The 12,643-nt window shown below is 38.9% G+C and overlaps 2 protein-coding genes across 6 annotated transcripts; both read left to right on the plus strand.

The window, feature by feature from the left end:
• The first annotated feature begins 1,550 nt into the window (after positions 1 to 1,550).
• On the plus strand, positions 1,551 to 6,333 carry LOC104422058 (WPP domain-interacting tail-anchored protein 1). Of its 5 annotated transcripts, none has more exons than XM_018864296.2 (6): positions 1,551 to 1,686; positions 2,424 to 3,022; positions 3,669 to 4,876; positions 5,040 to 5,219; positions 5,506 to 5,770; positions 5,920 to 6,333. In XM_018864296.2, exons 2-5 carry the CDS (start codon positions 2,458 to 2,460, stop codon positions 5,695 to 5,697), a joined length of 2,145 nt encoding a protein of 714 aa, XP_018719841.2. In that variant the 5' UTR covers positions 1,551 to 1,686; positions 2,424 to 2,457; the 3' UTR covers positions 5,698 to 5,770; positions 5,920 to 6,333. The 5 variants fall into 5 exon arrangements, with proteins under 5 accessions (XP_018719841.2, XP_010032582.2, XP_018719842.2 ...); XM_018864297.2 differs by having other exon boundaries at positions 1,558 to 1,717; positions 5,506 to 5,792; XM_018864295.2 differs by having other exon boundaries at positions 1,558 to 1,717.
• Positions 6,334 to 10,465: 4,132 nt separating this feature from the next.
• Positions 10,466 to 11,788, plus strand: LOC104422059 (E3 ubiquitin-protein ligase RLIM). The gene has a single exon (XM_010034281.3). It carries the CDS (start codon positions 10,581 to 10,583, stop codon positions 11,511 to 11,513), a length of 933 nt encoding a protein of 310 aa, XP_010032583.2. The 5' UTR covers positions 10,466 to 10,580; the 3' UTR covers positions 11,514 to 11,788.
• Positions 11,789 to 12,643: the final 855 nt, after the last annotated feature.

The following is a 12,643-nucleotide window of genomic DNA, read 5'->3' on the forward strand; positions in this document are numbered from 1 at the left end:
AAAAAAATAACTAATTAAAAACAAGTTAACTATGAAATTTTTTTTAGAGAATCAATCAATACAATTAGCACTTAAGGTAAACATTATGCATAAAGGAAAAATTAGAAAAAAAAAGTAGACTTTTATATTCAAACCATACACATACAATTTCAAATCAAATTTGTGAACAACCTCTTTTGGAAAATTAGAATGTCTGGCCGAGTTATCAAGCAGAGGTACTTCAATCGTCATAGAAAAATAAACAATAAACACGACTTCTTCCAAGACAAAGTGCTTTCAATCAGTATTCTGAAGCGAACACCTCTGGAAAGTATCCGGAAGAAAGAAGGCAGAGGTCTGGAAATCTTCTTATGGTAGTAGCATCACACTTACTTGTCGCTGAAAAGATCGCCGCATTGAATGCCGAGAAAGAAGGCAGAGGTCTGGAAATCTCCTTTGTGAAGTGTGCAATAACTTGATTTGGTTGAGAGACTAATGCGATCCAACCACCTATAAAAAGCACATATCTAGTTAGGCTTTGCTACTTCTTTACCCAAAAGAATCTATTTTAATATTGGCTAGCAAATACAAATCAGTTTACTAAATATAAGTTAAAACTTTGACCCATTTTGCCATTTATAGGTCCTCATCAAAATCCTAGATAAGGATGGTTCAACTTTTTTGACTTAGATAAAGCATTTCATCGACGCTAATTTTGATTATCTAACTTAATGTGTTACTCCAAAATGCATGTTACTTCTAAAATTTTATAGCTTCATTAGTAATTAGTTAATATAAGGAGATATATTTCATCATGATTGCGCAATGAATTTGTTGTTTATAGGGCCACAAGCATGAAGCAAGAATGATACGTGCACGAGAACAACCTAATCCTACTTTGTTTGTGGGCCACAGTAGGCCCGACATGGTGTCTTGACAGGGTTGGCAGGCACGAACCGCGACAAAGTCTAGCCTAGCATCGGAGCAGACGAGTCATAATAACACGATTAGTTAGGCTCTTTTGTGCTTAATGTACTTTGCCTCTCCGAATCATATGAAATTGCACGTGATACTCTCAAAAGAAAAAGTATTGGGAACCGTCCTTGACATAATTAGCCTGACAGATATAAATCGTGGAATCGTGCCTTAGATGGGTGTCACAAGATGCAACGATATGGATGCACCGAGTCTATATGGTTCGATTGTGCCTAATGATATTCGGCCCAACCACTAGGAGCGGCGCCGCCCATTGTGGGCTGGGTTGGCCTCGACCTCGGCCTTGTCCTCGTCCTCGGACCGATCACCGCGCATCGAGCAACGAAACATCATCAACCGAACCTGAAAACTTATCCTCAATCTGCCTTAAATTTTCAGCCTTTGGAATGTCACCATTCCTTCGAGGTGGGTTTCAAAAATGTTTCCAAATATTTAATAATTTGAGCAAATGGGCTTTGGACACCATAAAATGCTGGTCCCAAACGCAGTCCGAGGTTGTAGTTTTTTTAACTAATTCTTTATTCCTCTTTAAAATATTATTAAATTTCGAACACTTGCCACCTATTTCCATTAGTGTTTTTCCCATTCTCCTTTCCCTTTTTTAGAGGAAAACCTCTCACGCCGCTTCCGTTCCCTGTTCCGTGGTGCTCCTCGAGCTCGAAGGGGAGACAGAAAAACTGCCCCCCCGGCGATGCTTCTCGCGAGGTCGAGGTGCGTCGGCGAGCAATCCTCTCTCCTCTGAGTATAATTCCCATCTCTTGCTTCTTGATTTATTTCTTCCCTGAAGTTTTCTGGGTTCTGTTTTTCTTTATCCGATTAACGAATGAAATCTTCCGCCAAGGGATCTTTCCTGCTGTAACGCTATCCGCTCTTTCCGTACGTTTGTTTTAGGCATTTTCTTGAGATGGGTGCTTCGTTCTGGTTGATTTGGAGGGATGTTGTGAGGTCATCTGTGGGTTATTGGGTGGAACGAATTCTTTGGAATGATTTTTTTTTTTTTTTTTTTGAATGGAGTTGTGCGGACCACTTGACGGTTATTTATGGGTAACGTTTCTACTGGATGAATGTAAATTTATATATTTGTATATTTGATGGAAATTTCTGGGATTCTGCTCGATCCGCTCATTTGGAAGATGTTCTTATTGCCTCTTTGCTTCTTCTTCTGAAGATGGTTTGTATGGATTGTATTTCGTTTTTATGGATATGTTGGATCGATGGAGGAACTTTTTTATTTTTTTTGAAATTGGTGAGTCTTTGTTTTTTCTCTTTGTAGCTTGATATTCCAGATGCCCTTCTGAATCTTTATTTTATTTTATTTTATTTTGGATGGTGCCTTTTTTTGTTTTGGGCAGAGTTTTACAATTCGTGCTTGTGTCATTTTTCTTTTTCTCTGCATTGTGTTTCTCAGCTTGATTGTCGGCCTTTTTGTCCTTCGATTTGGTTTTCAGGTGTTAGGGGCATCTGGAATATTGAGCTTATAAGATGGATGCGGATCCTGTTTCGGATGTGAGCGTTTCTGTCGATGATATTGACACTGATTGCTCGGAGCTAGGGTCATGTAAAGTTGATTCGCTTGTTGGTGCTATGTTTAGTGGAGAAATAAATGGAGAGTTGGGAAGGGCTGGGGAGGTTCTGACAAGGATAGAACTTGATGTGGCATGTACTTCTGAGAAGTTTTACAACCTTAATATACTCATGATGCATGTGGCAATGGAAGAGAGTGAATTCGAAGTACTTGATTTGGAGAGATGTCAGAAGATGCCAAGTTCCTTCGAAAAGGGCTTGGAATGCGATATCTTGTCTGGGTTTTTGGATTCAGAGGTGAAAGAATTGGATGATTTCATCACCACTCTTCAAAAAGAGATTGAGGAGTCTCATAAGTGGATATCTTTGTCCCAAAACCTAGGAACATCTGTCCTAGAGTTGGAGGAGAAGTTAAGTGATTCTGAGAAAACATTGGAGCAGCTGCGGGAGCAGGTCTTTGAGTTGCAAGCGCAATCTTCCACGTTCCAGAAGATATTATCATGCTTTATTGGACAAGAGAGGAGTAAGTTACAGAAACAATTTCTGTTAGAATTTCTTTCTTTCATTTTTCAGTTATTTATTTGTTGTTTTCTGTATAACTTGCAGTAGTTGGGAACTTAGTTTGAGCTTGGTATATTTATAGGCTAATGTTAGAGTATTCAATAAGATAGATGAGAAATATATAAATTGAAACAGGCCTCCGTGAGGGTCATAGGGGTTGTTGGTTATCCCCCTTTCCTTTCATTTGCTCAGATGCCTACTTAGTGATATAAGGAGAGAGTATTTTATGTGACTTTCTCACCATGTGGCAGTGATGGTATGATTTAACTGATCAATTACCATTGCCCACATGCTTTGAGTCTTATTCTACTTGGCGCCATGTGTGTTATGCATCTTGCTTTTGGTTGACTTGTTATACCAAGTGTCACTGCCATGGATTCTCACACAAAATATCTTATAGTGATATAAGGTTGGGTCTTAGTCGTGGTATAGTTTCCATTTTCACCATTTTAACTGAGGCAGTTAATTTGTAGGGTCTCTATAATCAGGAATCTGTGTAAATAGTTGCTGTGTCATTTTGATCTGCTTCTTTGTGCTGCATATGAAGATGAATTTCGTTACATGCATAAAAAAGAGAGTTGTGAATGATCTCTAAGTCTATTTGACAGGGGTAAGGGAGATGGGTGCGGGCTTCTTGGAAAATGGTGGATCGTTGAATGTTGAGACAAAAACCAAAATTCAAACAGCCGAACAGCATAAGCATTTCTTGAGGATGCTGGAGAAATCTTTGGCCAGAGAATTAGATCTTGAGAAGCAATTAAGCGAGACAAAGCAAATTGATGAAGACATGAAACTAAGGCTGCAGTCTGCTGAGCATGAAGCATTTTGTTTAGAAGAAGAAGTATTTGACGCGTGGAAGAGATTGTTTGAGGCAGATAATTCTGCTGAGGTTCTTCTGGGCATCTCAAGAGATCTACTTGGTCGATTCCAAGTCACACAGTTCAATACAAATGGCTTGATTCAGCGAGAAGCTGAGGTAAGGTCTAAGTTGGAGGACACCACTAAACAGTTGAAAGCGAAGGAAAGTGCTTTGCTAGAGCTTGAAGTCAGTAGAAAGGAACTCAGTGACTCTCTTTCTGCTGAGGTGGACGGCTTAAGAGCCTGTTTGAAGGAAGTTCAAGATAAACTAAATCTTGCCAAATCCGAGAATTCAATTCTTCAGGACAAGGTGAGTTCACTTGAGAGGCAGGTGGAAGAATCTGAAACTGCTAAGGGGTCCGAAGATGGAAGTCAGGAAGAAACTAATGTTGCAGTTCATAGAACGTTGGAAACGGATATTCTTATTGAAGATCTTAAACACAAGTTATCAGAAGCAGAAAGTAGAGTTGAGAATGCAGAAACCAATTACAAATCACTGGAAGTTACAAACAAGGAGCTTAATGAAGAGTTGGTTTTTATAAAAGGCAATTGCTTGACAGCCGAGAAGGCTGAAGCACTTGAGAGGCAGTTGAAGGAGTCAGATATTCTACTACAACGTGCCATCGCATCAGCTGATGCTAGTGAGGAGAAGCAAGCCATGTTTTATGCTGCTATTAAAGATATGGAGAATATAATTGAGGATCTGAAGCTCAAAGTTGCAAAAGCTGAAAGTCGTGCTGATAGTGCAGAGGAGAAGTGCATCATACTATCTGAATCCAATGCGGAGCTAAACGATGAACTAATTTTCTTGAGGGGGAGAATGCAAGGCTTGGAGGGGTCCTTGCATCATGCTGAGGAGTCAAAACTAGCAACTGCCAAGAACATTGGAATTCGGACCAAAGTTATTGCTAATCTTGTCATGCAGCTGGCAATCGAGAGAGAACGCCTCCATAAGCAGGTAAATCTGTTTGTCATATGCATACATCTGTTCAAGATGGTCCTTCCTCATGCAGCTGAAACTGATTAAATTTTTCGTTGTAGTTCATCCTGTATCAGTTTGCATGATCTGGTCCCTATAAAAAATTGACATTGAGTAAATGAAGTACGTTCTTTATGTGCAGTTGACGTCACTAGCAATTGAGAACAAAATTTTAGTGGTGAAGCTGCAGCAAACGAGCAAGGGTTCAACTGTACCTAGAAACCACGGTGGACAAGAAGATCCTGCTTTTGAGTTTCCTGTGGCTGCATCTGCGAGAGAATGCAAAGAAATAGAAAACGAATCCTTAGCCACCTCAACTTTGGTAGTTTATTGTCCTTTTACATGCATAAACTTACATCTTCAGATATTTGGATGGAAAAACTCATATTTTCTTTAGTTCTCTTTTCCTTTCTAGTATATTATCATGTATCTCGATGTCTTCAGTAATTTCATCCATAGTACAGGTCTTTTTGCCTACACAGCATAATCTGTCTTCTGATAATATATTAATGTGAACATAGACTAATTGTTACTAGGGTCGTGAATTCTTGATGTAGGTGTTCCACCAGGAACAACTGTTGTGTGACATTCGTCCTCATCTAATGTAGGTAGATGACAAATCCAAAGATCCATCGGCAGTTGGAACGCAAGCAGAGCCTGGAGAAGTAACGTCCCAGCTTGAAACTGTGAGGAGGGTAGATGCAGGATCCCTCAACTACAAGCATGTTCTTTTTGCTGGGCTGATAGCGCTAATTGCATCAGCAGCTTACATGTTCCTACAACAAAATTCTCCTTCATAAGAATCCTTGAGAGAGCTTCTTTGGGCCCTGGAGAGCACTTACAAGTGCGTCATTTTTAGGCTAGCTTTTTGATGTAAGTAACCACCATCTTCCAAGTACGTTACCCTGATCAGTTTTGGATCAATTTTTTCCCCTTATATAAGACATGTCCCAACACTGTGAAGGCGAGGAATACCAATAACTAGCTTAATTATGTATCTTGGCCTTTCTATCTCATGGCAGAAGTTTCTGGTAGGATTCATCTGAAGGTGCCGGCACTGAAGAATCACGTCCGGAAGGTGAAGTACGAGTACTCAAAGCTGAACTAGATACAAGGTGCTCGGTCTAAATATAAGTCGGAAGATCAGTCGTGCCTTGAACTGTTCATGCATGTTAAATTAACAGGTTAAGATCACTTTAGCCATGATTTTGTACTTGCCCAAACTATTGCCTTTAGCTGTTCCATACTGAGCGCAATTAAATTTTGTACCCCTTGAAACTTTTAGGCCAATCTAATACTATATGTTCTGTTTATCTTCTCTATCGAGTACGTTTACTGACACTTGATCTCTTATTCAGCTTCTTCATGTGCTGTATGTCCATCTTCTGTACTCGAAACTTTTTAGTTGAGTATGCTATTACACATGAAATTTTGAATGAAGATAGTGATTGTTTATTCAAGTAATTTGTTTATCGTTGAGGAAATTTAGGTAGGTATCTTCTCTTCCTAATTCTGTGCTGATTTAGTGTGTAAGTGATAATTATTTTGTTGTAGAAATTAATTTCTATTTCAGAAATAGAAAAATCTGTTTCAATTATCTGGATGAGTTTTTGAGCAAAAATATGTGTTTAATAACGACACAAAATTTTTGCTCCTGGAATAGAAATTCATGAGATAATGATACAAATTTTTCTCTCTCTTGGGCGGCGGCAGGTGGGCAATTGGCTTGTAGCGAGGGCGAGCGATAAGAAGAGTTTTATCATTTCTCATTTCTATTCCAAAAATAGATGAGTAAAATATTTTTACTTCTAATTTCTATTCTAAATCTATTTCTAGACTAAAATTTTATTTTAGAAATATAAAAATGAAATTTCATTACCAAATGGATTTATATTCCATCCTTATTTTGAGAACAGAAAAATAGTTCTAGTCAAAGATAGAATGGTTATCATACGCCTCCTTAATTATAAATATAAAGTTAGAACTGAGATATGTAAAGGGGAGAAATCGTGGATATCAAGTTGATGTTTAAAAAAATTATCGTAGATGAAGGAAAGGAGAAACCTTTGGTCGGTGTCGATTATCAGCTCATCCAAGGGACTTAAAAGTTTTGAAAATAAAGATCACAACCGTCAGACCTCTGAGGCTACGAGATTTCCCGGCATGAGCACTATACGAGCTTTTCGTTTCGTACCCGATTTCAATAAACATGTCACTTCCAAATAGGTCGATTGGGAAGGAGAAAGGCTTTGTTAGAAAATGGTACGCGAGTTCAAGATTTAATTAGGCAAAAATAGAAGTACATGGACTTGCATGGAAAAATTCGTAAGTTCGAGGACCAAAAATGAACTCATACCAACAACTAAACGGAGATTGATGAATGAAGGAATATGCTTGAGTTGTAGGTTGTGAAATGTTTGTGTTTTGAATACTTCGGCTGGGAATATATTGCATGATAAGTTCCAATCACAGTCGTACTCACATTTCGCACGTGTGCACGCGAAAGAGAGTTCAAGGTTCTATTCTCAAAAGATCTTATTGTATTATTGTGCACCTGGTTCAGAGATTTAATTTAAGTACTTTCTTTTCCAAGGATGTGATATATCCCCCTAACTAGGGATGAAAGATTTTAGGTCCATTCATGTTTTACCTAGAAATTGATCATGTTGGAACATGTTCTCTAATTTTTGAAATTTAGAATTATTATGTCACAAGTTTAGGGTTGATTTCAAAGTCTATCTAGGTTCCTTATGTATTCTTAACTTAACAATTACAATGAATGACCACATCTACTGATTTTCATTTATATAATCCATTGATTATAACTCATATTTAGATACAAGATATCTCTGGAAATTGAATTTTAAACTAATGGTTTCAAATTATACATTTATTATTGGACATCATGGAATGTCATAGGATCGCATCAATATATAAACAAGAAAAACACAAAAAATTATTTGAGGTAATAGGTTCCAGGTTATGAAATCTACTGCTCGGAATAAGTTCCTCAATTTTTGGTATTTGGAATCTACTTTGCTATATTTTAGAATTGAAATTTGGTTTGATTCTTGGGTTATCACTTCTAGCCTAGAACCATGCTCTCTCCTAACAAGTACCACAACATGAAACAAAAGGAAGAGAGAATCTTTGAACCAGCCAATAAAGAAAAGCAAGAAAACAAGGTCTTAAATTTTTTAATTAATTGGTCATTTGGATCCTAATCGTTTCATTTGGTCAATTGTTTCTAAAAACTAGTCGAAGCACACGCACGTTATGCCGCATCCTATTATTTTTGTTTATATAATCAAATCAAGAGAGTGAGTGAGATGAAATTAGTTGCAGGATACTTCATATTATTCATATTAGAAAACAGAGGGGCCAGACCAGATGCATAGAATCAGTTCGAGTGGCAGGACGCTGAAAAGGTAATGCAAAAAAAGAAAGGTAGATGGGGTTAAATCAGTCCTCGGTCTCTTTTTTTTTCTGTTGAATCAGTCTTTTTGTCTCGTCAACCTTTGTACGAGAGATGCAGCAATTTCTTTTGACGCTACGAGATCTGCTAATTGAATCCCTTCTTTCTGACACAAATGCACGACTTGGGGTGCTGAAAAATTCACCATTCTGGAAGATAAAGATGGAGGAACAGCCTCATTTGAATGACAACCAACAAGAAAAGGGCATTGCTTGTGGTACTATTCGCGGTAAAATTTTACGGTCGACAATCTGCTGCTTGTCGAAGGATTCTCATGAGGAAAAACTTGTCGGTAGAACAAAAGCTTGGATATGCAACTTCAAGCAACTCTCTGTTCTTGCTTGGAATGACCTTGTTCGTGGTTTTCCGATACCAAGTTGGGCAAGGGAAGTTGTTGTGATGCATGTTCTTTGAGCAAGCAAGTGAAAGGTTTTGTTTCAGTCTAAGAATTTTATGACCACTAACCATCGTTTGCAAATGCTGCATGTAAACTTTTTTGGTCTTCAAGGATATAGGTTAGACCCGTTAAAATGGATCTCCAATAATTTATTAAACCGAATTTATTGAAATGGGTCGTACCATCTCAAATTGAACAGGCTGATCATAATGATTCTTAGATTTAAATAGATAATGTTAGAAACTCATTTCCAAACCATTTAATAAATAAGGCTCAGTGTCCTTCTTCACTTAGTGTCTCCACCACTTTGATGCTCTCGGCCCTTCTTGTGACACAGTCCTTGATGACCTCTACTCCTTGCTTCTAGGTCAAAATCTTTCCTTTTGCCCACCCTTCTATTTCAACATTGCAATTCAATTCTAATTCACTTTCAATTTGTCGGCGGTCTTGATGGGAGATGCATTATTTTTTGTTTTTGGAAATCCTGGAGCCCGTTGAGCACCACGACTCGTGATTGTGCCTAAAACTATTTCTTGTCATTTTGCAGTAACAGTTTTCAATAGAATGGTTTGAGCCGAAAACTATTCAACTCAAAGTTATTGATGAGTTCCTATTCATGCTTGATATTTGCATGACATGGTGTCATTTGAATACACATGTCCTAATGAAAATTCACGGTGTTTTTGGGGTTTTATTTATTAACTTAGTAAGTTTTAATGTTACATTGTGACTTTTGAGGGTTAAAGTACAACTTTAGTTCTCTAAATTTCAGCATTTACGCGAGTTGATCTTTTTCTTTTGGTGCAATTGAGTGCTTTATCTTTCTCGACGTATGCGATTCATCCTTACAAACTTTATTTTGCTCGATCAAATCCTTAATTTTTCTAATTTTGTGCAATCTTTATTCGTTGTAACCAATAAGATCAAATTGGAGTTTTTCCCCTTCTCTTCCTAGTTTGTTTATTACTTAATTGTAGGCACATAAACATCATGCCATTTCATACTATATCGACAATGTCATGCCATTAATTTATATGATGATTTAGAGAGAGTTGACCAAAGAATACAATTGTGCAAATGAGAAAGTTAGAGGATTGCAAAAAATAAAATTTAAAGGACCACATTGCAAATTTTTAGTTGAAAAATAAAATTCTATCAAATCATGACCTTAAGTAACAAATTTTCAAGGCTGCATAAAGACTGTTCCGCTTCCAATTATATATTCCAAGAAAATGACAAATAATGCATGAACTCTAGGCCAATGTCTATTATTGTTACTAAACTTTAAGTTTGTTTAATCGCAGTCTCTAAACAATTGAGAAGTATTCAATGTAACCATTTTGTTGTCTCAAACAACAAATTAAATGTTATATGATGACGTGAATTAGTCATTTTTAGAAAAGGAAAAACTAATGTTAACATGTCTATCATTATCCAATGATGTAAATTATTGTATTTTGATTTGAAATGAATATCTTAAGATAATCCATATATAACATTTTTTTTTTTTTGTTGTTTTAACGAATCGTAAGTGCAGTCGGCATATTTTATTAATTTGAATTAACAAAGGAACGGCCTTAAATTTTTTAATATATTATAGAATCTAAACTGAATATTTTACAAATAATAATTTTTTTGGGTCGAAAATATTTACTAATAATTAAGAAGATGATCATTTTTGCTATTTTCCCTCGTATCCTCGACGATTGGACTGTAACTCCTCGGTAGTCCCTACCAGCGTGAAGCGAGCTGAGATTTTCCGGCGGAGCTCTGCAGTTCCCGCTCGCCGCCGTCGAATCATCTTCCCGGCCATGTCTTCTTCCGAATCGGAAATTCAAGGCTTCGACGTCCTCTCCGACCTCGACCTCGACCACAGCCTCGACCTCGACCTCGACCTCGACCTCGACGACCACCTCGGCGTCGTCGACGCGCCTCGCCACTCCGACCAAGACCACGCCCTCGACGTCACCTCCGACCTTTCGGACGATGAGGGACGCCCGGGGTTCGATCGCCCCGAGGGGCCCTCCGCGCCTTCTCCGTCGTCCCGGGGGGCCGACTCGACGGGCGGCGGAGTCGAGGCCATCGGAATCGACTTGGGCTCGGACTGGGGGTCGGGCTCCGAGCCTTCGGACTCGGTCTCGTCGGATTCGCTGCTCGATGTGAGGGAAGAGTTCGATTGGGAAGAGACGGTCGGAGGAGCGATCGGCGGGATCGAGCAAGCGACGGCGTCGAGCGAGCAGGGATTGCGAGACCCCGATCGGGAGTTCTCGTTCAGTTTCTACTCGGAAGGTTCGGGCGTAAACCCTAATTGGGATTCGGATCCTGTGTTTGTAATCCGCGGTGACCGCGTCGATCCCGACGAGAGGTTCGCGGCGGCGGCGGCGGCGGCGGCGGCGCGGCGGATTCGGAGGAATGAGATCATCAGAAGAGGCGATTCGCCGGCGGCGTCGACAAGAGTCGTGGAGGGCCTGCCTCTGATTACCGTGAGCGAAGAGGGATTGGGAGATGGTGATGGGGTTTGTGCAGTTTGCAAGGACAAGTTCGTGCAGGGGGAGAAGCTGAGGGTGTTGCCTTGCGTGCATCGTTACCATCAAGACTGCATCTTGCCATGGTTGAGCATGCGTAACACATGCCCGGTTTGCCGGTTTGAGTTGCCCAGAGATGACTCGAGGCCGGGAATCCAGAGAACTGTGAGGGATGGAGCTATGAGTGGGGGAGGACTGCACAGTGATACGCCAATTTGAGATGTGCACATTACATGGAAACACAGTGTAATTGATGAATGATCTGAATGGCGATTATCATCAAGCTTTTTATTGGTTCAGTGATGATTGTTTCCAAGAAATGATGTGATTTTTCCAGAGTAGCATGTATTCTAAAGTTTCATCCGGATATGGTGCCTCTTTGTATATAGCCTAAGTTGTATTACAGTTGACTGGTAACATGTCTCTGAGGTTCTTCCTAAGTACAATGTACAATTGATATTTTCTTTAGCAGCTTATAACCACCATTTTGCGAACCGATTTAGTACATTTCAACTGCTTTTTTCAGAGTGATGAAAGACCGCATATGCATGGATATGAGTGGATGCATATGAGTTTTCTGAGTATGATGCGATATGAAGATGAAAGCTAGTCTTCTGAGAACTTATATTGGACAGGGTTCAGGAAGGGGTTTTAACTTTAAACTGCCATTAGAATGCCTTGAGGGAGCATAGTTCCATAAATTGTTCTTGCAGGTGTTGGAGAAACTCAACAAATTTTGTGTTTGACTGGTGAGCATGATCAAGAGATTGCAGTTCTCGTACAAATTATAACAAACAATTATTTTTAACGCCAGAAACTTGACTGGCTTTCTGACTCTACAGGTAGACAGGAATTTTATCCATATGAACGTACTGTGGCTTTTGATTTTAGTCATTACTTTCTTTATTTTTACATTTAAAAATAATGAGATAATGAAGGTAGCTTTTAGTTTTAGTTTTTGCTTAAACTTTTCTGCTTTTTATCGAGGAATGTTGGGTGAACTAATCAATATTAGAATTCTAGACATGTTTAAGTTACAAACTAAGTATTTCAATGCTGTTACAGTTCAGCCAAAAAGTGCTGTCAGGGAGAAATATATTTGCTCAACAAAATTAATGCTGTTAGGAAGAGACTCTTATTCTTGACAGACTGTAAATGTGCTAATGTCTTTATAGTAGGTTTGAGCAAAGTCATTAGGTTTTCACAGGGAAGGCCATCTTCCTTTACATTGGTGGTTTGGCACTTGTGACAAGCTGGACCATTTTTGAGCATTTAGACTTGGTTTCTGACATTTAGATTCAGTTGATTATCATAAGTAAGAGTGTTTCATATATTATACATCTGAAGAT

This window comes from Eucalyptus grandis, chromosome 10, assembly GCF_016545825.1.
Source record: "Eucalyptus grandis isolate ANBG69807.140 chromosome 10, ASM1654582v1, whole genome shotgun sequence".
Classification (NCBI taxonomy): Eukaryota; Viridiplantae; Streptophyta; class Magnoliopsida; order Myrtales; family Myrtaceae; genus Eucalyptus; species Eucalyptus grandis.

What these genes read in the sequence shown, in the direction of transcription:
- LOC104422058 (XM_018864296.2), top strand. Translation starts at nt 2,458, where the DNA reads ATGGATGCGGATCCTGTTTCGGATGTGAGCGTTTCTGTCGATGATATT. An exon ending in CTTTATTGGACAAGAGAGGA is followed by an intron (nt 3,023 to 3,668) that starts GTAAGTTACAGA and finishes TCTATTTGACAG; the next exon opens with GGGTAAGGGAGATGGGTGCG. An exon ending in CCTTAGCCACCTCAACTTTG is followed by an intron (nt 5,220 to 5,505) that starts GTAGTTTATTGT and finishes CATCTAATGTAG; the next exon opens with GTAGATGACAAATCCAAAGA.
- LOC104422059 (XM_010034281.3), top strand. Translation starts at nt 10,581, where the DNA reads ATGTCTTCTTCCGAATCGGAAATTCAAGGCTTCGACGTCCTCTCCGAC.